The sequence below is a fragment of the Pelophylax lessonae genome, assembly GCF_965119305.1.
Source record: "Pelophylax lessonae genome assembly, chromosome: 5".
Taxonomy (NCBI): domain Eukaryota; kingdom Metazoa; phylum Chordata; class Amphibia; order Anura; family Ranidae; genus Pelophylax; species Pelophylax lessonae.
This window is the reverse complement of record NC_138772.1, coordinates 303,695,420-303,721,279: the sequence shown is the minus strand read 5'-3', so window position 1 is coordinate 303,721,279 and position 25,860 is coordinate 303,695,420. Positions and strand designations below refer to the sequence as shown.

The 25,860-nt window shown below is 38.2% G+C and overlaps 1 protein-coding gene across 1 annotated transcript in view; it reads left to right on the top strand.

The window, feature by feature from the left end:
* LOC309556960 (cadherin-9-like) overlaps window positions 1-25,860 on the top strand; it is a 359,303-nt gene that overhangs the window by 19,283 nt on the left and 314,160 nt on the right. The window contains exon 2 of the mRNA XM_082259545.1: window positions 20,193-20,459. Coding sequence (XP_082115671.1) covers window positions 20,199-20,459 — 261 coding nt within the window. The 5' untranslated portion in view covers window positions 20,193-20,198. The remainder of the gene's footprint in view (window positions 1-20,192; window positions 20,460-25,860) is intronic.

Below are 25,860 nucleotides of genomic sequence, written 5' to 3'. Positions count from 1 at the left end.
GCATGTAAGACTTTAGAATTAGGACTTTTGATTTTTCATATTTCTGTGCCATGGACTTTAATGGAGTTCGCATGTTCGCTAGAACATTTCCCCTGTTTGAGATGGTCTGGTGCGAACCAAACAGGGGGGGTTGTTCGGCTCATCACTAATCAGCACAGTGGTTAGCTGTCTCACATAGTATAGGAGGAGAAAAGCAACCTTCAATTTGGAGGACTCTTAACTGGTTAGTGATATGTCTTACCCTTGTAGAACACTGATCAGTAAACATTTTACAATTGTCAGTCTTATCTGTGCTTTTACATTAACTATCACAATAAAACATGAGCAATTAAGGATGGTGGGATGGTTAGCCCCCAAGGAACACCGGTCTAACAGAGGGGATGAAGATGCGTGTAACATGAATAGAAAAGCTGAAAGATGCAGTTTAGGAAGCCAGGATCTTCAATTTGCCCACGTGGGTCAGTTCTGAAATATAATTTCGTGTATTGAAAATATGTACTTAACAACACAAAGGGGTTGATTTACTAAAGGCAAATGCAAGTGCATTTGGAAGTGCACTACAAGTTCATTTGGTAGTGCAGTCTCTGTAGATATGAGGGGAAAATCCTAAATGAGGGGAAGCCCTGCTGACTTCTATCATCCAATCAAGCGCAAGCAAAAATGTTGTTTTTTATTTTTCTTGCATGTCCCCCACAGATCTACAGCAACTGCAATTCAAAGTGCACTTGTAGTGCACCGTGGATTTGCCTTAGTAAATAAACCCCCTATATCCAATGGGGAGAAGATAAATTGTTTGTAGGAGGTTGTAGGTTGGTGGGAGCATAATTCTGAGTCTCTGTGTCCAATTTCTTTCTATAGAGTAGAATTGTGAGTTCTTTTTTGACCACTGCGACAGTAGGGTGGGAAGTGGTTGTTCATGTTTTTAGGATGGTTTTCCTGGCAGTCAGGAGGCAGAGATGTATCCACTGTGGGATAACTTTGCTTGGATTGCCTGAGCTAGTCTGCCAGGCAGCATTGTGGCTTAATAACAGTAAAAGAGGTGCTTTCAGGATGCGTAGGCCTGTAACGTGATGCACAAAATTGATTATTTGGTCCCAAAAAGCATGGATTGGAGGGCATTGACAGAATCGTAAGATAGCAAAGGCTTAGGGTGACTGCATTGTGGGGATGCTGGAGGGTGAGCTGTTGATTTTGAGGGAAGGAACTGAATATATGCTTTACTGTGTGGATCAACTTTAATTGCATTTATCTCCATCTTTTATTGGTTAACATTTACAAACTTTTAGATATCCTTCCAATATTGTATTACCCAAGCCATCATTGGGTAAGTCCTTATGCCATTTCCCAAAGAGAGTTTTAAGTGAGGGGTTGCTCTCTACAAACTGTAGTGATTTGTAAGTGTCCGAGATGAAGTATGTCTGTTGAGTGAGTAAATGGTAGATCATGGAGGACCGGAAACTCTTGGAAGCATCTCTGGAGCAGGAGGAGACATAGAAAATCCCCTGGTAGTAATCGAAAAGGTGTGTCCAAAGAAGATGATATTCTGTTGCTAGTTTCTTGAAGGGTGTCATAGTGTCCATATGTAACAAAGAGGTGGCTTTTAAGATGCTTTAGGATTCACAGCTTGTGGGAACATTGGATTTCTGTGTAACAGGAGGTAGCGTGAAATATATGGTGATAGGTTAAGTTTCTTCCTGATTTCCCTCCAAGCAATGACAGGATCCCTAAGTAAAACACATTGTTGTAAGTTCTTTCGGGAGGGATTGGAATTTATTGTGGAGCACCCCTAAGTTGTTGGTAAGGGTACCTAAGTAAGCAAGCTAGGTTATACATCTTTGATCAGGTAAACCAGCGGTTCCTGCACTCTTCGGAATATGCAACTTCACTAGGGCAATACGTGGCCTCTTTATGCACCATAAAATGGAGCAAATGGCCTTGTTGAGGGTTTGCACATCTTTATGTTTCAAGAGGATGGATATTGTTTGTAAAGGGTATAGAAGGTAAGGGAAACTTACCATTTTGACCAGATGGCATCTGCAGAAGAGCGACAGGTGTAGAGTCATCCAAACCTCCAGTTCTTTCCTGATATTGCTAAACAGCAGTGGGGTATTAAGATGATACAATTAAGAGGGTTCCTTCCCTATCCAAATGCCTAAATAGGAAATACTATGCTTTGCTAATGGGAATGAGGAAGAGGGGTCCCACTTCAATGAGGTAATAGGTGTAAAAGGTAGTACTTAGCTCTTGTCATAATTGACACAGAGACCTGAGAAAGAGTAGAATCTATCTAATAAGGAGCGTAGGGTGGCTAGATCGGAAGAGGGATTGGATGAGAAGATGATCATGTCATCAGTAAATAGTGCCACATGAAGCTTTTTGTGCCTATATGGATACTGTGTAGAGGGGCTAAAGTCAGCAGAAATCTGTAAAGAGGCTCTAGATTGAGGTTAAAAAGCATACTGGGTAATGGGCAGCCCTACCTGGTACCTTTTTATGTAGGGGCATAGAGCCTGACATACCATCTGAGCAAAAAGTGCCGTACAAAGCTCCTTCTCGCCTATATGGATACCATGTAGGGGGCTAAAGTCAGCAAAAATCTGGAAAGAGGCTCTAGAGTGAGGTCTAAAAGCATAGAGGATAATGGACAGCCCTGTACCTTATGTAGGGGTATAGTGCCTGAAATACCTGCCAAGGTGATAATGCATGCCAATGGGCTAGCATTCAGTACATAGTACAGAGAAATTCCATGTGACCAGTTAAGCCAAATTTTATCAAGGCTAGGAAAAGGTTGACATTGTCAAATGCTTTTTCTGCATCTAGTATCACGATAGCTAGTTTCTCCGAGGCATGTGTTTTGGCATACTCAACAGCAGTTAAGACTTTTTACAGATATTAGAGGTTTCAGAGTGACCCCTGGCAAAGCCTGCCTGTGTGAGATGGATAAGAGAGCGGAGAATAGGTGTCAGCCTTGACGCAATGATTTTAGAAAGGATTTTGGCATTAATATCTAACATAGATATGAGCCTGGCAGTGTAGGATCTTTTCCTTTCTTGGCGAGAAGTTTGATATGCTCCAGGAATCCCATGGGCATGTACCTATTTCCCTCCCATATTGCATTGTACAAGGATAGAAGGCTGGGTATAAAAGTTTCAAACTCCACAGTACAGCTGTCTGGATCTTTGAAATGTATGGTTTGCTAATGATTTAATTGTGGCTAGTATATCATTTGTGGTTATAGGCGCATTAAGATCGTCAAGTTGTGGCATTGTGAGATTAGGAAGTGTAAAGTCATCCAAATAAAAAAACGGGCAGCTTCCTGATCTATAGAGTCCTCAGAGTATATGGTAGCATGATAGGCTTCCAGAGTTTGAGTAATCTCTGAAAAGGACTGGGTATGGTGACCAGCCTTGTTTCTTAGAGCCAAGATATGGGTTGGTTAATATGGTTTATATAGTCTAGACAGCATTTTGCCCTACTTGTTGCCAAGTTTATGTAGTTGCAATACCAAGTATTATTGTTTTTTTTTTTCTTTTTTGCTGTTCTGCCCACACTTCAAATTGACGTTTGGGTCTATGCAAGGCTTTCTTGTGCTTCAGAGAGTCAAAGCTGACCAAATCACGTTGTGCCTGGTGGAGAGTTTCACTGGCCTGTTTGTAATTTTGTAGTGAGGCTTTTTTAAAAGAGGTTGCAAATGCTATTAGCTTGCCCTGAAGGACATACTTACCTGCTTCCCAAAATAGTATTGGGTCATTTGTGTGTTCCTGATTATGTATTATACAATCTGTCCAGGCAGTGCATATGTGTTGTAAAAAGTCTTCATTTTGGGCTAGATATGTAGGATAGGGAACTTCTATACTTTGGGCGTCGTGTTCGACTGTAGGACAACCAGGTTTAAAGATATGGAGGAATGGTCTGAAATAACCAGCTTATGTATATTTGAATCCCAGATAGTAGGGAATAGTGAGACGGAGCAGAATAAGTGGTCTAGTCTGACAAATGAGTCATGTGAAGGGGAGTAGAAGGTACACACCCCTTGCCCGTAGGATGACTAAGACACCAAGGGTCCTGACATCTTGGATATGACAGTGGGGATTCCTGAGGGGAAAACAAATGATCCAACTCAGTATATTTACGCTTGCGAGATTGACGGTATTCACGTGAATGCATTACTATGTTAAAATCACCCCCCTCACTATGTGTAGCGGCATTGGGTGTTGCATGAGTCATTTGGCTGTGTCTTGAAAAAGGTCATGTCAGGGGAGTTGGGTGCATATAAATTAGAGATTTGTATATCAAGTAAAGAATCACATGAGGGTAATCGTGGATGTAAGGAAACTTTGTGTCCTAGCTCATTTCGGGTAACAGAGTGTATGCTGCATGGTAGAATTTTATGTAGCAATACGATAACTACTGCAGGGGACCCTACCACTGCACCTACCCAAAGTATTTCATGCAAAATAAATCAGAGGGTGGCAAATGGGTCCCTTGTAATAAGTCACTATACATCTTTAATCATTTGAGGTGGCGTAATACCTATATGCATTTAGTGAGAAAGAGTAGGCCCTTGACATTCCAAGATACTATTTTTACAGTGGCCATAGGGAAAGGTAGTTATATTTCAGTAAGAAAGATTTGTTACCTGTAAATAAGCAACTCTGTAGGCAGTAAGGAAACAACAGGTGACCTGTGTTTAATATGGGGGTATCAAGAAAAGTGGGAGAACCATAGGACCAGAAGAACCCTTGGAAGCCAAGGAACATCCAACTGTATACATATTACACATGAAGATGTGTGTGCATTAATTTCCTCAAGCCCTTAGCTACTGCTAGTTGAAGGGCAAGTGTGCCAGGGGCTTTTTAAAGCATAAGCCTTGAACCAGCCATATGGCTGGGTAGAACATACCTTCTCACTTTGGGGCTAAGGATTCATGCAGCCAAAGCTATACATTTATCAAAGGTATATAACAATATAACTATGGCAATTAAATAAACTCAGACATCTTATGTAAATACTCATTCACCGATTTAGAATTGTCTCTCCTTGTTTAATCATAGAGGCAGTGTAAGGGACCCAAAGAGAAAGCATGTGCAGGACAGGGACGCTTTTTGGGTCGGCAAAGTGACTAAGCCAGGGTGTAAGTTGGAAGCGGTTAGAAACTGTTCCACTTCCAAGGGAGGGTGAAATGTCAGCCTGTCACCTTCTGGCATTGTGCTGTGAAGGACAGCAGGGTATGCAAGCGTGAATTTGATGCGTTGGTGAAATAAAGCAGTACAGACAGAGCTTTACATTTGCGAGACACTTCCACTAAAAAAGTTGACAAATAGTAAGAGATTCTGAACTTCTATTTTGGCATCTGAACTGTTACAGCATCGGCTTTTCATCCGCATAATTCAAGTAAAGAACAATGACCGGTCTTAGAGATTTACGATTCTCGGTCCTATTCTGTGGGCTTGTTCCACTGGACAGCTAGTGCCTATTCCTAGCACATTAGGAATGGTAGAGGAACTTAGTGATAAAAAGGAATCAGGCTTGAAAGAATCTGGAACACTTATAATTCAGGCATTGTTCTCCCTAGATCTATTTTCCAAATCATCAATTTTATCTTGCAGAAATTGTAGGGTCTCCTCGTGTGTATGTAGATCTTTGGTGACTTGTTTAATCTCCTCCTTAGAAAAGGACAATCTCTGGTCTGTTTCCTGTATGCGATGTAACTGTGCTCCAAGTTTTTTGCGAAACTGGGCAATGCCTTGGGAAACAGCAATTTCCACAGCTGAGATCATGGTGGGTGCAAGGATTGCAGCTACTGCTTCAGCAATGGGGGCATAGGTTGAATCAGCAGGTTCTGCAAGAGCCGCAGCCATGCACTGTGTGTCTGAGCTAGATGGGAGAGGGAGCTCTCCTCTGTGTGCCTGCCTGCCATGGCTGTGTCAGACATAGGGATGTCTGCCAGCTGTTCAGAAGGTTATAACTGACCTGGCACAGCGTGAGATTAGGGATGGGAGTGCTCTACAAAACAGTCCATAGAGGCTCCCTGGTGTGTCAGCAGTCAGGATGGTGGTGGCAGGAGCCATTGGAGTGTTTTTTTATATGAATTTAGCAGCAGGCTCAGTAGGAGTTTGGAGCGCTCTTCACTGCACCATGAAACACTGGAACCAGGAGCTTAAAATATTGTTTTAACAAAAGAAAGGAAAACAGCACAAGAAAATATTTACAAACAATTAGCAACAGTAAAATAGGACTGGAAGTGGAAAAGCTAACTATACAGTATATTCAGGTGAACAAACACCCAGTGCTTGTGTGAACCGACACATATTGAGTTCGATTGATTTTCATTTTACATCTCTGAGTGCGGTCTCTCTCTTTTTGGATTTCTACATGCTTGGATGGCGGATCTGACCTGCACCGAGTGCTGAACTTGCACCTGAGCGGCTTCTCCCCTTGTTTTTGCCGACACAAATTGTCCTCAACCCTAAACATTATTAAAACAGAGGTTGCATAGCTAGTGTAACCAACACTGTAGTACAAGATCATTTTAGTGTGTCCATTAATGAAGCAAATGGGTCTTATAGTGCTTAAGAAAGTATTTTTCAAAGGGGTGCAAGGGGCACCAGTAGATATTAAACATATGTGCAGCTTTGTAAAATGATCATTCATTTTATTATTTTACCTGTAGGCCATTTAGGGTTACTCAGAAGCCTAGCTAACACTTATAGTTAGCAACCCAATGCCCTGCCTTGTTGCTTGGACATGAAAACAATTGGTTTCCTGCAATGCTGGAAGTGAGCATCCAACAGTTTTAATGTCCTGGCAACATGTCAGGATGTGAGAACTGCTAAATAGTTTTTTAGTCAGGCTTCTGAGGGGACTCAAGTGGCCTACAGGTAAAACAATAAAAGGAATGATCATTTTACAAAGCTGCACAGATTTTGAACATCTACTGGGTCCCCCTGGACTGCATGGATACCTTTCTGAAAAAGGTTAACTTAGCCTTTATTGACATCAAGCATTTTCTGTCTGCCTGCTTTTAGAGATGACAATTTTCTTACCAGTCAAAGGGCTGAATGCCAGACATAGGCATCATTACAGATGCTATACTGAGGGACCATGTTGCCATAGAAGGGCCATATTGACTGAAAGAGGATGTGTTGTGAAAGAGGAGAGAGATAACCACCATAGAAGTTTATGTTGATAAAAGGCAACATGCAGCCCAAAAGTGCCATTTTTCAATAATAGGTAACAGGCATAGGTATTTGTAACAATGTAACAATGAAACTGAGTTATGAGTCCACGAAGTTGCAAAATTGCAACCAAGAAATGCATAGGCAGAGATGTGCTTTGTTGTAGGTAGGATATACAGATGCCAGATACTGCAGAGAGTACTGTACATACTGTACAGAAAGGAATGTCATGACGAAGGAACAGGGCATTCAGTTAAAGAGACTTTGCCAAAAGGGAAGAGGGGTGCCTTACTGGCAGAAAGGCGAAAAAAAAAAAGTTATCAAATTGACAAGAATACATATACATGGAAATGTGCTATTTAGCAAAGTACTGTAAACACATAAAGCACAATAAGCAATACTGCAAAGAGGGGACCTACTAGCAGAGAACAGAGTGCTGACACCAAACGCTTATTTAATTCATTTTTAATTGTATTTTTTCATTTGTTTTTTATCCTGTCATTCTTTATCTCTCAACCTCTCTTTCCCCACATTTAAATAAAAAATATCATGACGTATCAAGACCTCACATGAATAATACATGCCATATATTTTTCCACAGTAAAATCTATTCTTTATGTTGTATCACATTATAATACAGTCAGATTTTGTTAAAACAACCAATATTGCATTTTCATTTTTCACATTAACTTCCTGTACTTCTTTGTGAATTTATGAGCTTTTTTAAGTGTAACATAAGCAAAATCAACAGTCAATGTGAATTATGAAGCACGGTAAATGATCATTCAGTTCTGTCAGCAGAATGATACTACTTTATGGGATTTAATGGACCAGTATATTAATCTAGCAGTTTAATGGGTTGCATAAGCTTCTAAAGCTGCAAATTTATTTTTATTAGATGTAAGTATTATTCCAACAACTATTATTGCTGACAAATGTAAAGTCCTAATGTAGAAGTACATATACACAACAGAAGAATATATGTGTATCTTAGTTTCATTTCAAATTTATAATATATCAGCAGTTATTATTAAAACCGTTTGTGTAATGCATTTTTATCATTAGGTTAATGTGAATGTTTCAATTATTTTCCATTTAGCACTCATACAGTCATCTTGATGATCATATCATGTAAAAAGGTTTTCCCGACACACCTCACAAGTATTTGATATTGGAAATCAATTCAGGAACACAAAAGAAGGAAGTTAAGTAATGTTTCTAAATGTTCAATAAATGATGCATATTTTATAATTCCCATAGAATAAATCCATTATGACTCTATTTAATATCTAAAGAAGTTTAGCTGAGGCTCTAAAGGACATTTACAATAAAAAAAAAAAAAAAAAAAAATGAAAGGTCCTAAAATAAAGTGCATAGCAGATTAGAAGAAATTAAATCCAGGTTGTTAAAAGACACAATTTTAGTTTCCATTCTGCAAAACTATTTCAAATATATGACAATCTTATGTCAAGTCTATAGGACCTGCTCAAATCTGCTGCATGACCACACTCTGAAATTCCAATCAGTAGAGCTAGATAGAAACCTACCCCAGTTGGTATTGCACCCTTATTTGCTACAAAGTGATGACAGAAGTCCCATGAAGTTTTATAATCTGCTACTCATTGTCTGGGTAAATTCCCAGTCTGTCACTCAGACATTATTTTTCTATTACTTACTCTCTCATCTCCTGGCCTTAGAAGACACCTGCCCCGCTTTGACCAAATCGGATGGGGACTTGAATCTAACCCCCCCCCCCCCCCCCGACACACACACACACACACACACACAAACACAATTATTTATTATCACTCTAAAATTGTCTATTCGTATCTAAATTCAGGAATCTAAACTTCAAATCACTGTCCGATGGTATAGAGAACCAACATTGCTACATACATAATTTCTCAAAACTACTGCTGGAGGTGTCAGAAGGCTAAGGGTTTAGTTCTACATATATTCAGGTCCTGCCCCTTACTGCCCCTTACTGAGACCTTTCTAGGTGGAGGTTAGAAGGATATCCCAAAAATGTATGGACTCTTCTTTACCAGACTGTCCAGCCTTTTTCTTGTCTATATCAATCTAAAATTCACATATACACTGGAGGCTCTCTTGCAATATTTACAGTCTACAACTCTACCAAAACTCTCTGAATCCCAAAGGGTTTGCTTACACGCACCCATAGCCTTTGAGGAAATTCAGGCTGTGACCAGTTCTTTTCCTACCTGCAAATCACTGGGAGATGATGGTCTTCCCATAGAAGTGTAGAAACAGTATGCAGAACTACTACTCCCGGATACGCTAGCACGAAGCATTTAAACAACAACATCCATGTCCAGAGCCAGCATCATCCTGTTTCTTAAACTCTAACTCTCATAGGCCTTTTTCATTACTCCAGTCTGATGTTAAAATACTGGACAAGGTGCTAGCAATGAGACTGAACAAAGTTCCCAAATGCCCAATAGGTCAACAGCGTTTAACCTCCACTGACTGTTTATTATTATGTAGATTATTATGTAGACAACACTGGTTTGAGAGCCCTAATTTTACTTGATGCTAACAAAGCATTTGACAGTGTTAAATGTATAAAATGTAAAAATTTGTATCAAACTGCGCTAACAAAAAAGAATAAATGAGAATATATACTGTGAAAGTGAAAATAGCAGCTAACACCCCAACCGACATAGATTGTGACAAGATAAAATATATAAACAGTGCAGCGCTAATGAAGCAATACATCAAAAATAGTAATAATATATATACAAAATAAATTGTTATGTATACAAAGAAGTTAAGGGGTAATGAAAACTCCTCAAACTTAAATAAGTCCAAAGGTGCAAGTGAAAAAAAGTCCAAATAAATCCACACGGAAATAGTGACTTAAAGAAAAAGGCCCCACACCACAGATATTAAAATGTGCTCACCAGATGGTATGGACCCAAATTGCTATACTCTAAGAGGGTCATATAGACTAAACATGTCCCATGTTTACTGTACCAAGTTTAGTTCTATCTGGAAGAATCATTCCTACCCAGAACTGGTTAAACTACAATATGCCGATAAGTGGCAGACCTATGGAATTACACATTTGCGTCATATCTTTAGAGGAGGTAAAATGTTAACATTAGCCAAACTGCAGTCCCAGTTCAGAATACCATCCAATATGTATTTTCATTACTTCTAGATGTTATAATATGCTGGTTGCTGACTATTTGGAGGATTATCCTTGCTTAGCAGTGGAGAGGCGGGAGCCTAAGAGAGTACTCTGTCAGGAGATTAATGGGAATATATTTTAAAATCAGTACTCATTTGCTCCATGAATGTGTCACAATTCTATATTTTACTTAGGGTACACCATACCCCCCTTAAACTGTATAAGGCTGGCTTATGACCAAATTTGTTGCAGGCATTGTGGGGAGTATGAAGACCTTATACACATGTTGTGATGATGCCCCAAAATTCATAAATATTGGGATATCATAGTCACTACTATTTATATCACCTTTCAAACTGGACCCAAAACAATTTATTGTTTACTAATCAAGGTTCAAGGTGAGCATTAACTTTGAAAAACAAAAAAACAAAACAGTTTATGCCACTGAATCACTTGTTTTGTATTAGGTATGGCCACTTACGTTTCTTTTTTTCCTCTTACATTTCCACTCTGATCACTTGTTTTGAGTCAGTGGGGTTTATTTACTAAAGAAGTAGATATTGTTCACTGGGAACATTGTAATCTTTTTAAAAGGTTCTAAATGAGTCTAGGAAGAATGTAAGAGAATTGAAACATTAGGGCTATGCAGAAATGGAAGCATAAGGTAAAAAAAGTTTAGTGAAGCCAACTAAAAAATATTTGCCACACAGTATAGGTAGCTTAAACAAGGAAATCATCTTAAAGCGGTTGTAAACCCGAAAAAAAAAAACCTGCAAGACAAAGGCATAATGAGCTAGTATGCAACGCATACTAGCTCATTATGTATTACTTACCTTAGAACGAAGCCCCAACACAGACCCCCGGACACCGCTGCGGGCACTACCATGATCTCTTCCGGGTTCAGCGGCTCTGGCGCTGTGATTGGCCGGAGCCGCGATGACGTCCATCAACTTGGGGACAAGGTGCTTTGGGGGGGGGCAGAGCCACAGCGGCGGCTTAACAACCTGCTATTCTTTACATAATTCGAATCAGTCAATCATTTTTCAATCAGCCCAAATTCTAATTGTTCTGACAATTTTAAATGTATTAGTAAATGAATAAACCGAATGAATTTCAGCAAATTTCAATAAAATTTGTTACTATTTAATTGGCATGCGTTTGGATCTCTGATTCACCAAAGATTTGTCAGAATTTGGATTTGGACCAAAATTAATTGCACATGGTTACTTCATTCATAAGTCTTCCTCAAAAATAGAGGGCAAGTGCTCATGTGTACTGCCCAGGGATTGTGCAGTGGTCATCTGACTATCTCTGGAGTATGTGTAGGCTGGAAGCCATGACACAGAGTGCGGTCTGACTTATTGTTTTGCCAGGAATTGGTTCATAAAGGGTTTTGATTGCTTTGAAATGTCACAGGGTTTAATGGTATTGCTGGATTTTATATATACTGAATAGTTTCTCCACCAGTCCAATGGGATAAATCTTCTCCTTCTGCTGCTTTATGTTGTTCTGGAACCCAAAATGCAAAAAAAGAAGAACTTTACATGAAAGTCAAAATGTAAGCATAGATCTGCAGGCTGTAACTCTAGTTTTACATTGATTCATGCGATTTTCAGTGAAGGTTACCTTACATGATGTATTTTTCTTGAAGATATAGTTTTAGTTTGAAATGTCCAAGTTTGTGACAGCCTTACTTCAAAGGATAACTTTGACAATGGATATAATGTGGCTCAATTGAATGTGTATGCCTGTTCCCATTATTGATTGTATAAATGTCTGCACCAATCATTTGTTACTTTTGTATAAGAAAGGAAGGAATGTACCATTAGATCATAAAAAAGATGGAAACCATTTTAAAAATGTTTTTAATGGCTAATAAGTAAAGTTCTTGTATGACTGTCCTTTGTGAGAAGGTCATAAAAACATAAAATGATGGGTGATTTCTTAGAAGTCAAATTCATATAAGTGCAGATATTAAACACATAATAATGCCTTATCCAGTATTTTATATATCTTTTTTATCAATACATTTTTATTGAGAATTTCAAATTAAACACACACATAAACCTAGACAGTGAGAGGATGGTACGGTCCACCAAGGCATATCACTTGTATAAATGCAGAGATTACAGAGGTCACGTTCAATAAATGCAAAGAGATATAATAACGAAACTATCATGTCTACATGAAGTTACGCATTTCAAAAGCAATACTATGCAATATAGGGGCTAAAATGAGGATTGCACCAAGGTACAACCCAGGAATTGTTGGGCCTGGAGGTAACAAGGACATTAGGGCACTGGTATTCTATTCTTTAACAAAACTAAAAGTTTAAGAAAAGGGGAAACAAAGAAAAGAAGGTGTGGGGAAAGGGGGAGGGGAAGTATGAGGAGAATGGGAGGAAAAGGAAAGCAGTTATCTTATAAATGGTGGAGCAAATGGTCAAAGCTGGGTGGTATAGAGTTGTCCACCCTAGCCATATATTATCAAATTTTGCCCTGGTATCATTTATTTTTGCTTTCATCTTATCTTTAGCCATTGTCCATGTGCTGTGAAACTTTCTTTCATGAAAACTTAGATTGGAAGCTTTTTCAATTACCTGTTTCAGAGCTATTAAAGTCATTTTGAAATGCTTAGATTGATTGGTATTCATTACCTAAGGCCTGTTGTTAAAAAGATCCATTGGCAGAGCTTTTTGTTAGTTGTTTACAAATGAGAACAGCAGTGAGCTTGAAAACTTGCATCCAAAGTTTGGAAACTACTAAATAGGTGCTATAGCCTGGGCATCTGCAAAAAACATCTTGGGGAATAGTTAGATGCATGAATAGAAAAAAACAGGTAGGGACCATCTAGTTTACAGCTTAAAAGACTTTCAGAATGCATCAATGTTAAAAAGGACACAATTAAGTTATCAACCATATCTGTTGTCAGACTTCCTGATCTTAAGAGCCTTTTTTGCCACTTCACCATGTATGTAGGGGGAGAGGGCAATGGTGGCATCATTATTGGTGGGTATAGAATAGAGATAAGTCTTAGATGGCTTAAATACAAGTGGATCATTGTGCCACTTATATTCACAAAACTGTAATACATTCCCCAGGGAGAGTCAGCCCTACAGTTTTGGGAATATAAAATATATTGCTGCAGTAGGTTGTATACGTTGTACAGATATGCCACTTCACAGACATATTTATGTCATTTAACCACTTAAGGACCGCCCACCACAGATTTAACAGCGGGGACTCTGATGCACAGGGCCGGCTGCTCCGATTGCCGCTGGGCAACTGCTGAAAGAGAAGAATAGTCAGCTGTTGAAAACACAGCCAACTGTTCTTCTTTCTGGAATGATCGCAGAGCGCCTGTAATCTATGTTCTATGTAGGATCACAGGTCTCTGTGATCATTTCAAAAATCCAACCTCCATACAGTTATAAACACTCCCCTTACATTTAACCCCTTGATCACCCACTGTGTTAACCCCTTCCCTGCCAGTGTCATTATTACAGTAACAGTGCATATTTTTAGCACTGATTACTGTAGTAATGTCACTGGTTCCCCTAAAAAGTGTCAAAAATGTCAGTTAGGGGTCTGATCTGTCCTCCGCAAATTTTTACAGTCCCCGCTAAAAATCGCAGATCGCTGCCATTACTAGTAAAAAAAACCCTAAAAAACAATAAAAACGACATAAATCTTTCCCGTAGTTAGTAGACGCAATAACTTTTGTGCAAACCAATCAAAATATGCTTATTGCATTTTTTTTTACCAAAAATATGTAGCAGGAAACAAATTGGCATAAAATGTTAAAAAATTTTAATTTTACATTTTTTTTTTGGTAATGTAAAATAGTAGGATGTGAAAAATATTGTTTTTTTTTTTTCAGAATTGTCGCTCTTTTTTTTGTTTATAGCGCAAAAAATAAAAATTGCAGAGGTGATCAAATACCACCAAAAGAAAGCTCTATTTGTGGGAAAGAAAGGACACCAATATTATTTAGGTACAGTGTCGCATGACCACGCAATTGTCCGTTAAAATAACACAGTGCCGAATGACAAAAAATGGCCTGGACTGGTTAAAGATATGTTTACATTTTTAATTGTCCACTTAAAGAGGTAAAGTAAACCCTAAAAAAAAAAAAAAAGGAGAAAAAAAAAACCTGTAGAGACAAAGGCATAATGAGCTAGTATGCATCGCATACTAGCTCGATATGAAATACTTATCTTAAAATGAAGCCCTCGCAGTGCCACCCGCTCAGCTACAGGGCGGCCAACATGTCCGACCACCCTGCTTCCTTGTTCGCGTCCTCCGGCCATCTGATTGGCCGGAGGTGCGATTACATCACTCCCACGCATGCGCACGGGAGCCGCCGTTCATGGCACTGGGCTCTGAAGGAATGGCACGGGTGGCCGTTCCTTCAGAGCCCATGTGCCAATGATGTCATCGGCTGCATGCACTGTAAATATCTCCTAAATGGTGCATGTTTAGGAGATATTTATAGCACCTATAGGTAAGCCTTAATATAGGCTTACCTATAGGTAAATGTCAACAAAGTGGGTTTACAACCACTTTAAAGCATTAATAAAAGAGCTTACAAAATGTTCATCCTCCCGCAGCTATTATACTTGTTTAGAGCACTCCCCATTCCTTTCCCAACAACGAGTCTAACCAAGTTATCTATAAACATGATGAACTACATCTGGGAGGGTAAAAAACCTAGATGCGCTTCTTCCATACTCATCAAAAAGCGACAATTTGGAGGCGCGTCCATCCCAGATGTCGCCACATACTACTGGGCCACAATTTTAGCCCAAACCCGCAATTGGGTCAACAATACAAACGCCCCCTTATGGGTGGAGCTAGAGACTGATATTGCTCCTATAGTGGATCTCAAAGTCCTACACACAAGTGAGAGATGGAAGGCCTGGGAGATATTCAAACTCTCCCCCACTATCCAAGCATCCCTGCAGGCATGGCGTCGGTCCCCTACCCTACTAAACGAGCGTGACATACTTCCCACTCTGTCCTTTCCAGTCTCCCTCTTCAGCAAACACTTACCTGATATTCCAATACACCTGCTATATCAGTGGAACATCACAACTTTAAACTGCTTTTATACGGAAGGGTCTCTGATCCCCGTCAATGAGTTAATGCGCACGTTGGAACTACCACAATCATCGTTTTACCACCTCCTCCGAATTACCCACTTTTTGCTACAAAACCCCCTAAGACCTGTAGTGGTAGATGGTAAAATATGGGAATTGTTTACTGCAACTCCACCAATATCTCCTAAACTGTCACAATACTACCATGTTCTATTAGACAACACTGAATTTTACAAAACTGCCCAGATGTTCTGATGGGATAGGGATCTTAAAACAACTTTTTCCATTCCACAATGGAAACTAGCACTTTCCACGGTATATCAGCACACGCACTGCGCAAATCACTGGGAAATGACGCTCAAAATTACCAAAAGGTGGTATTACACACCTTTTCGTCTAGCAGGTTTCTCACCGTCCTATTCGCAACTCTGCTGGAGAAATTGCTCCAACGTAGGGACTCTACTTCACGTATTGTGGTCATGTCCATCGCTCACGAGCCTATGGAACCAAGTATTTACCTACATAGCGACCTACACTGGATGTATCATTAATCCCAATCCTGCCCTAGCACTACTACATCTGGGAATTGATGACACCCCGTATCAATATAGACCCTGGATCACACATGTTCTACTTGCTACTAGAACACCTTTTTTGCGCAAGTGGAAGAGAACTGACACTCCGAATCTATTGGAAGTCACTTCCCTTCTAAAAACAAACTACCAGTTTGAGAAAGCCCTCGCTATCAATAGCACGTCACTGCAGAAATGTAATACTTATTGGAATTTCTGGTCCCCCACATTGTGAATTGTGAATTGTCATGACCTCCATATACCTATATCTCTATATTGTTATACTACCACATTGCAATACTACGACATTGATGCTATAGTTACTTTCTATGTTCTATGTTGTCTCTGTTGTTATTATCCTTATTGTGACATGTTCTGATATATTATGTTACTGCACTGCTGATATTACTGTTGAGTAATTCTCAAATTTTCTGTTATGCTTTAAAACTCAATAAAAAATATTTAAAAAAAAAATATTACAATAAATATAGCTGATACCAAAATGTGATAAAAAAAAGTGTTTTGGTGCTTCCATAAATACCCACATATAAATATATCAAACTGATTCAGCAAACATATAACAAATGTTACAAAAAATGCTACAATGTTTCCAAAAAATACCCACAAGTGCATTCATCAATCATTAGTGTTCATAATCCGTTGAAAAAAATGTATTAAAATAAAAATACAAATATAAATATAAAGTGTCCAAAGATGATATGAAGTGAATGTGAAAAAATAGGGAAAAATGGTACATGTCATCTTCCTGTGTTAGTACCACATCAATTAAAACTGATCCACCCACTTTTATAATAAACTCACTCACCAGACAGAATGGCTGATAATGTGATAAACCAGCATGCCAGTGCTTTTCTTTATAGGGAGTAATCATTTAAAACGCTCCTCTCCCACTCTCAATGGATATCCCAGGCAAGAAGGAAATCAATGAAAGAGAAAAGAACTCAGCATAGCATAAAATCTATTCCCACTTTATTAAAAATGAGTCTTTTGGAGAGTAAATACCCCAAGGTATTTTTAAGAGGCATGGAGAGTATTTTGAAGACTTTGTTTTTTTGCCACAAGATTTTGGAAAATGCAGAAATAAAATAAAATAATTTTCTTTACACAAAGTTGTTGATTTAATAAGATATTCTCACCCATAGCATGGGCATAGTTAGAATTACACCCCAAAACACGTTCTGCTACTTCTCCCAAGTAAAAGGATACCACATGTGTGAGAAGTTTTACAGGCTAGCCACAACGGGGGACCCAACATCCAAGAAGCACCTTAACCACTTCCAGTCTAGGCCAATTCTTAAAAATCCTCTCCTACATGTATAAAACATAATTTTTTACTAGAACCCCCAAACATCAAATATTTTTTTAAGCAATGGCTCTAGAGAATAAAATGGTTGGCGTTGCATATTTTTATGTCAGACGATATTTGTGCAGCGGTTTTTCAAACACAAATTTTTTGGAAAGCATATACTTTACTAGATTAACTGCACAAAAACACAATATAATATCCATTTTTTGGAAAATATAAAAGAATTTATTACACAGAGTAAATAGATACCAAACGTGCAATACTTTAAATTGCGTCTGCCCGTGGAATAATGCCAAACTACTGTACCTAAAAATCTCCATATTTGATACTTTAAAAGCCAATACAGGTTACCAGATTAGGGTTACACAGGAGATCTGGGTTTAGAATTATTGCTCTCACTCTGACTTTTTTTTTTTTAATTACTAATTGTAATAAAAAAAAAAAAATAAAAAACATTTTTAAACTGTCTCTTTGATTTTGTTTTTTGGATCAACTTTATTGCTATCACAAGGGATGAAAAACATCCCTTGTGACAGCATGGGCTATGACATATGGAAAGATCCTGGGAGAGATCTTGGATCTATTAGAACCCAGACCTCTCCTCTGGCTTCCATTGCAGCTGATCAGGCACAGATCAGTCTGATCGGCTGCTTCCCTGGCCTATAAAAGCCAGGTAACCAAGGAACTGAAACCGAAAGTGACAAAAGCTTTGTTGCTTCTGGTTTCTGACATCACACAGTGGGAGGAACAACATTAGTTCCTCTCTCTGTGTACCCAGAGCCAGATGCTGATGGTCATTTCCTTGCCGGGTTCTCTGATCATTTGGAAGAGCCCAGTAAAGGCAATGGCAGAAGGGGGCCCCATTCTGTTACCTGTAAAAGTAATCCAAACAGCTCTTTAGCCACTCGGATTACTTTTCCTTGCTTTGGTGATATGGTGTATTGTGGTGATCAGGTTGCTGGTATGATGGTGATCAGGGCACTGGTATGGCAAATGGCAGTAATCATGGCACTGGTATGGGGTATGGCAGTGATCAGGACACTAGTATTGGGGTATGGCGGTGATCAGGACACTGGTATGGTGGTGATCAGGATGTTGCTATGGTATATGGCATGAGCACTGGTAAAAAATGAGAAAGGTGACAGGGCCTGGCTGCACACTTGTTATTGTTATACTGGGGGCACTGGGGCAGTGATCAGGAACACTGGGTCAGACTGGCACCGCAGTTTGTTAGTTTAATTGCAGCCTGATAGGCTGCTGCACACTCACAGGCTACTGCATCATTTTCCTCTGCTCTAACAGCTAATCTGTGTGAGAGCAGAGACAACTGATGTTGTCATCCAGTTCCCAATGAGCAATGTGTAATTGCTGTTATTGGACACAGTAATCACATGGAACAAGACCATGTGATCACCCGGACACAGTGGTAATGTGATCCCAGTTGTGCACTCTGTAAGTCGTGCAAGAGGTATGGTAACTCACACTGGTGCTGCTTCCTGTCCACCATCAATATGCTATGGGCAGACGGGAAGCCGTTAATTAGAAAGAGAATTGGCTGCTAAAAAAAAATTATACCAGGATCATGACTGTAGCTGCGGTTATGATCCTGGTATAAACACTTCAACCTTAGGCCATTTATAAAAGGCCTAAGCAATAGGAAGTAGTTAAAAAAAGTGTATATGTGAATACCTTCCAATTACTCTAATGCCCCATACACACTATGAGAAAATTGGGCGAACGATCAGATGGTTTCCCTCTATGTTTCACAGCAAGTCGGTATCAAGGATAGAAATATTGTACGAAAATAATCGTACGACAAAGGGGTTTTTTTTTTGTTGTTTGTTGTTTCTGATTATGCGCAGTCTTTTGTACCTGATATTTCTAGTACGAAAATCATATGAAAAAAGTACACATTAAATAGAAACTATTCATTCTGTTCCCGTATTTTTTCCGTTTGTCCCTTTAGAAATTTTTGTTTTAAAGGTAGCAATCGGCTGTCGAATATTGTGTACACACTATCAGAAAATTATGCGATCATTCCTTGGACAAAAATTTTCACCCAATTTTCTTATAGTGTGTACAGGCCATACGAGTATGTACATAAACACACTTACTGTAGATATGAGGATTCTTGGACAAAAAAGTAGTTCCATCTGCCATATAGATTTATTGATAGGGTTACATAATATTTACAAATAACACACAAATCAATATTTACAGCACAATATACAGTATAGGTATGGTGGGTTTCATGCTATTACAAATTACATATAAATTGTTTAAAATACAATGTACAGTACAAGTATGGAGTTAGATTACCTCCCAGCTTCAGGTCTTGTCTTACTGAGTGCTCCTCTCTTTTCTGTGCAGTGGCGGATATAATGTTCCCTAACTGCTCACTACATCTAGCAAATGTACATGGGACAAAACCTGATTGGGGGATCTAATTAATGTTGTTGCTTAAAATCTATGAAAAATTAAATAAGCATACAAAACAATGGCCAGGTCTTTGAAGTAGAAAAATGTTCACAGTGATACCAATTGGGAAGCTGGGTGTGGAGAAACACATTGCATGGTTTAAATATATTCCAAAATATCATAATAATTATTCAATACATTACAAAAGCAAAACTTTAGATGGCAAAATAATAAATAATACACTTTTTATAGATAGTGATTATTTCCCCATGGTTCCTGAGTGCTGTATGAAATTTTTTGTCTTAGAGGTAATTTCCCTGCCAGCTTTATCGATTTGAAAATCGACAGTAATGGAATAAGTAAATTAATAGATAGATAGATAAATATAGAACTAGATAGTTGGCACAATAACATATTGTTAAACCTGATTAAATGATTATTTTTGCAGGTGTCTATGCTAGAAGATATTTGGATATTTCTTCATCTACAAATAATGAGGGCGCACGTTAGTTTACTTTTCATTGTGTGCACTTATTTAATTCTTATGATTCACACAACACCCTTGGATAGAACACAAAGAACTGATGACTGGAGAAAACGTTCATTGTCAGAAGATGGTATAAAGGTGTTGCATCGTGCAAAAAGAGGATGGATGTGGAATCAATTTTTTTTACTTGAAGAGTATACAGGTTCAGATACACAATATGTTGGCAAGGTAAGCACGTTTCCTGTCTTTTATTAACCGTAAAGCAGTACAAAATTTAAAGCATGAAAATACATATCAAACTTAAGTGAATTTGTATGAGGTTATAAAAGGTTGTACTATCTTCTCAAATTTAACCCAGTTTTTTTTTTTTTTTTTTTAGTATGAGAATATTATAAGTAGTGTATATGATTATTTGTATTTATTGCAAACTACTCCTTTTTTTGGCACAGCTAAGTAGGAATTATTAGTGACCCTGGGGCTGATGGTCCAACTGTTTACCTTGGTATCTTGAGTTGGATAGAGTCATTGCCTACAACAAAATATATAAGAGAGGATTATAATTGCCATTTTTTAGACAAGTGGTGGTGTCTTCTTGTTCAAAATCATTTGGTTTTAATAAAAAATATTTTAGTAGATAAATTCACTCTTGCTGTATTAACATTTTTGAACTAGAGACAACATCAACAGATTGAAATTGTCCCATTTTGATTTTGAAGCAAATTGCCTAACTGGTTTGCACATCAATAGTAAAAATTAAATAAATAAATAAATAGTAATTCCACTTTTGCTGAGAAAAAAAACAAACCCCCCACTGGGTGATCAAAATGCATTGCATGGATATTTACATACTTTGTTGAAAATTCCTACTTGTTTCTGCTCTGAAGAAAAAGCTGTTTATTTTATTCAATGTGCAGAATGAACCCTAATAGGGCTGACTTTTTCATTATTAATCAACTGGTGCAATGTTCTAATGAGAGAAATTGCAGGGTCAGCAACTTTAACTCAGAATCAGGGACACCCCAAAGTTCCCCCCTTAATCTCTGAGACAGCATTTGTAAGGGCGTTCTTGATGTCTGAAGCAATAAGTTGTAGGTCGGCCATCTTTGTCAAATATATGGTGAAAAAGTCCTACCGCTGTGGCGGAACTTCCCTGCTCAAGCAGCCATCTTCACTGAGTGCCAAGCAATGCCTCCCTCCGTAGGGTGCATTTAATATATGGCAAAGGATTTCCACAACACAGTTGGTCAGCTAAAGAGAAACATAGCAAGGATTTGCTGGCTTGGCACTGTTTGTTTGACTGGAACTTTGGACTCAGTTATATGATGAGGGATGACTAGCTGGAAAAGGTTTTTTCTACGGGCTGCAAATAGGTAAAGATATGTTTTCAAAAAAGAGATTGCATTGTTATTTTTGTTTACATGTTATAAAAAAAGATGTTGAGTTAAATAGTATTTTATTCTTGTTTTGAAGTTGATACAAGTTGTTATTTATGGTTAATTTTTTAAGAACACTTTAAGTTTAAGAACACTGAAATTCTTCTTTAGGCTTTTGCAATAAAATGCAGGTGCTGGCAAATTGTATTTTACCTGTTAAATGCATTGGCAAATCATACTGTTGAAAATGTTTTAAACACTGAAAAAAAAATCCTGATATTTACAGTATATCAGTAAAACTTATTTTATTTTGTTTTATAAATTATTAGCATCTCTATATTTTTTCATCAGTTAGGTGGGATGTTTTGAGTAGGTATATTTGTCTGGCAAATTCATAGGTACCTATGGCAGTTTATTGGGTTAAAGTCAAAAATTCTATGCTTTGCTGTGATTTCTAGTAGATTTCCTAATGCACCTAATTTCTTCGGAAAGGCCAATATGCACAGCACACTTTAAGGTTTTTTTTTTTTTTTTTTACAACCTAAAACCATTGAATATTAGATACAATCCAACTTATTTGCCTAAATCTAGATCCATTTTCACCTTCCTGATTCAACTGCTCACAAATCAAAAATAACAGTTTTTGAAGGATTAATTATATATATATATATATATATATATATATATATATATATATGTATTTTAATGGTAACTAATCAGAAACAAATTCAAATAGATTCAGGTTGCAATGCTTTCTTAAGACCTAATTATAATTATTCAGGTATTGAAAGTGAAATAGATTTTTCAATGTTTGCTCATTTTCACTATTTATGTGAAATAATGGGCCAAAGCCACCCATGTGGCAAAAGTTATTTTTAGTGCAATACGTTTTTTTGTTTTTTTTTTACGTAAAAATAAAGAAATAAAATTGCAAATACATATCATCTTTATTTTTTTTTAATTACACAGAAGTATGCATCTGAACCTGTAACATAAGGCAAATGCAATATGACAACAGGTAATTATGCAACAAGGACTTTTAAGTAGTAATTAGTGATGGGCTGAACCCCTCCCTGTTTGGTTCACACCAGAACATCTCGAACAGGGAAAATGTTCTAGCGAATATGCAAACTCTATTAAAGTCTATAGAACACGAACATGAAAAATCAATAGTCCTCATTTTAAAGGCTTACATGCATGTTATTGCCATAAAAAGTGTATAGGGACCTGGGTACTGCCCTGGGGGACATGTATCTATGCAAAACAATGTTTTAAAACAGTGGTCCTCAACCCTGGCATACAGGGCCCACTAACAGGCCAGATTTTAGGTATTACCTTGGGGAGATGCAGACTAGAGTACTGCAATCACTGAGCAGCAAATGATATCACCTGGGATGTATTTCAGTTATCTTGAAAATCTGGCCTGTTAGTGGGCCCTGTAGGCCAGGGTTGAGGACCACTGTTTTAAAATGATTGTTTTTACAGGAGCAGTAATTTTAATGATGCTTAAAGTGACACAATAAAAATGAAATACTCACATTGAGTTTCAATTTTCATATCCACATCCCACCGCTCACCTCACACCCTTTACCCTTCCCCCCCTTTACCTCACCCTACCCCTCCCATCCCTATTCCTCAAGGGTAGAGTTGGTGCTGGTAACCATCTCTCCCCACCTTCCACCTATATATTACCCCCGATCACTTGGCTTGTCCCAATCTAGTTCTAGTCCCACTCCTCAATCCTGCATCACATTACCTTGACCCTCCTCCTCTCAGAATGGAAGATGTTATATCTCCTATCTACACCTAGGTTTTGATGTCAAGCACATGTCAATGAGTGTACTTTGAATACTGCTACCTTAATTGAGTGTATTAGCCTACGTAATCTCTTGTACATCCATTATAGTTATAATGAGCACTGAGAATGTTGATCGACTGTTCATATGTTTGTAACATATTTTGAACTCATTTTCTTACACAATAAAACTTTTTGGAAAAAAAAATGAAAAATTCCTTTAAATATCGTGCCTGGGGGTCCTCTTAGTCTGCCTGTAACATGGCACATCTGTACGATGTATGGAGCCTGCTGCAGCAATACTGACATTTCTAAAGGAAAAACAGTCAATGGATCCCGGCAATACACATAAAAAAAAAGAAAAAAACTATGCCCTTCGGGTCTGGTATGGATTTTAAGGCGAACCTCATGCCAAAATTAAATAATAAAAAGAAAAAACAGCTTCCCTCCCAAAATCCATACCAGACCCTTATCTGAACATGCAGCCTGGCAGGTCATAAAAGGGGAGGATGAGCAAGCCCCCCCCCCCTCCTGAACCATACCAGGCCACATGCCCTCAACATGAAGGGGTGGGTGCTTTGGGGCCTTTGACCAATCATGGCTCTGACAGGGCATTGTGCTGTGATTGGCCAAAGCATACAGGTCAGGTCCATGTTTTGGGCAATCATCAGCAATCAATGCACTGCAACAGAGCAGTGCATTATGGGGCGCTCATCAGTGGACGAACTTCCCACTAAGTGTCCCATTTGTTCATGTCTTCTGTTGTTCATAGGTTCAACTTGAACACAGAGCCCATCCCTAGTAGTAATTGATTCCTTTAACAGATATCTATAGGGGTAGTCATACACGCAAGATATATAGCAGTAGCAACATTGCAAATGAATCAAGGGAGGTTAATGCCACTATGTACAATATTAAAATACTAAGTTATTATGGTATACCAAAGAAATACAAATTTTTAGATGTATCAACTGTAGGATCAGGCTTCTACCATAGAGTAAAACAAGAAAGAAAATAAATAAAAAGATAAAAGACATTGAAATGGCAAGACAGGCAAAGAGATGCAACAGAGCCAGAGTGGGTTCTTGTGCATAGACCAGGCCTCAAATAGGCAATCGAGAATAGTTAAAGTAGTTGTAAAGGCACAAGGTTTTTTACCTTCATGAGGGTAAAAAAACACCTGTGTGCAGCAGCCCCCCCCCCCCCAATACTTACCTGGGCCACATCGCTATGAAGACATGTCCAGAAGAGCTTTCTGGGGACTCGCACTCCTGATTGGCTATTGGCAGAAGCGGGAGCCGATATCTGAACCCATTGTCATGGTTTCAAGGAAGACCCAAGATCAGTTTTCCAATGTTGAATATAAGCTGGAGAATATCATTAAATTATAGGTTAAATTGTAGTATTTATTGATGGTTGGTAACACATAAATGCTCTTCACTGTTTTCTTTGACTGAACTTACTGAAAACTGTTTGAGTAGCAGTAAAATATGGTGCTGAAGCAAAGCAGCCTAAAAATTTATAATTATGTTCTCCATGTGGCAAGTCTATTTCCTATGGGAATGCTGAAAATGTTTCAATAACGTCTAACACAATCCTGTGGCCAATATTCAATAGATTATATCCTATACATGTGAGAGAAGCTGTCCATTATATGCTTTTAAAGCCCTTTTAATGGAGCCATCTAATATAAAAATGTACACAGTGGACCACTGATATATAAATTAATTTAATCTTCTTAATAAACAGGGAAAACACAAAGCAAATTCTAAAGCAATTATGTTAGTCTGTAATGAATTTAGAATCCACTTACCAAATTGTTGTCTCAAATTATAATGTCTCATAGCTTCCTGTCACTATCCCCTCCTTAAAAGGTGATACTGTAAATGTTATTATATTTTATTGGAATTTTGAAGCTGAAGTAACATATACAGTAAATATAAAAAAGAAGTTTGAGGCTCCAGGTAGTTAAACATACTGCATTAGGCATTGGTTATTTTTTTATATTATTATTGTTATTATTATTATTATTTACTGTATATTATTTAAAAAAAACTTTATTAAAAAAAGTTTATTCAAAGCCAAAATACCTTTTTTTTTTTGCATAGAATAGGGAATGGTTTAAACCCCTGGCAGATTTGTTTGTTTATTTTTGTTGAATGTGTCCCATTGGGGAGATTTCCCTTCACTTCCTGTTTTAAGACACAACAGGAAGTTAAAATAAGATCTCTTCACATAAGAGAAGCCCTCATTTGGAGAACTGTTACCAGAACCAGTGTCCCCATTAAAAGATTTCCTCTCTTTCCCTATTCCTGTGACATGTTTTTCTACACTTTGAGCCTTGGTAGCAATAATTTACCAGGTAAAATAGAACGGAAACTTGACAGAAGTTTTAACCTTTTCTTACTTTATATCAGGGAAGTAGATGGGGGGGGGGGGGGGTCAAGGGGGTTCAAACCCT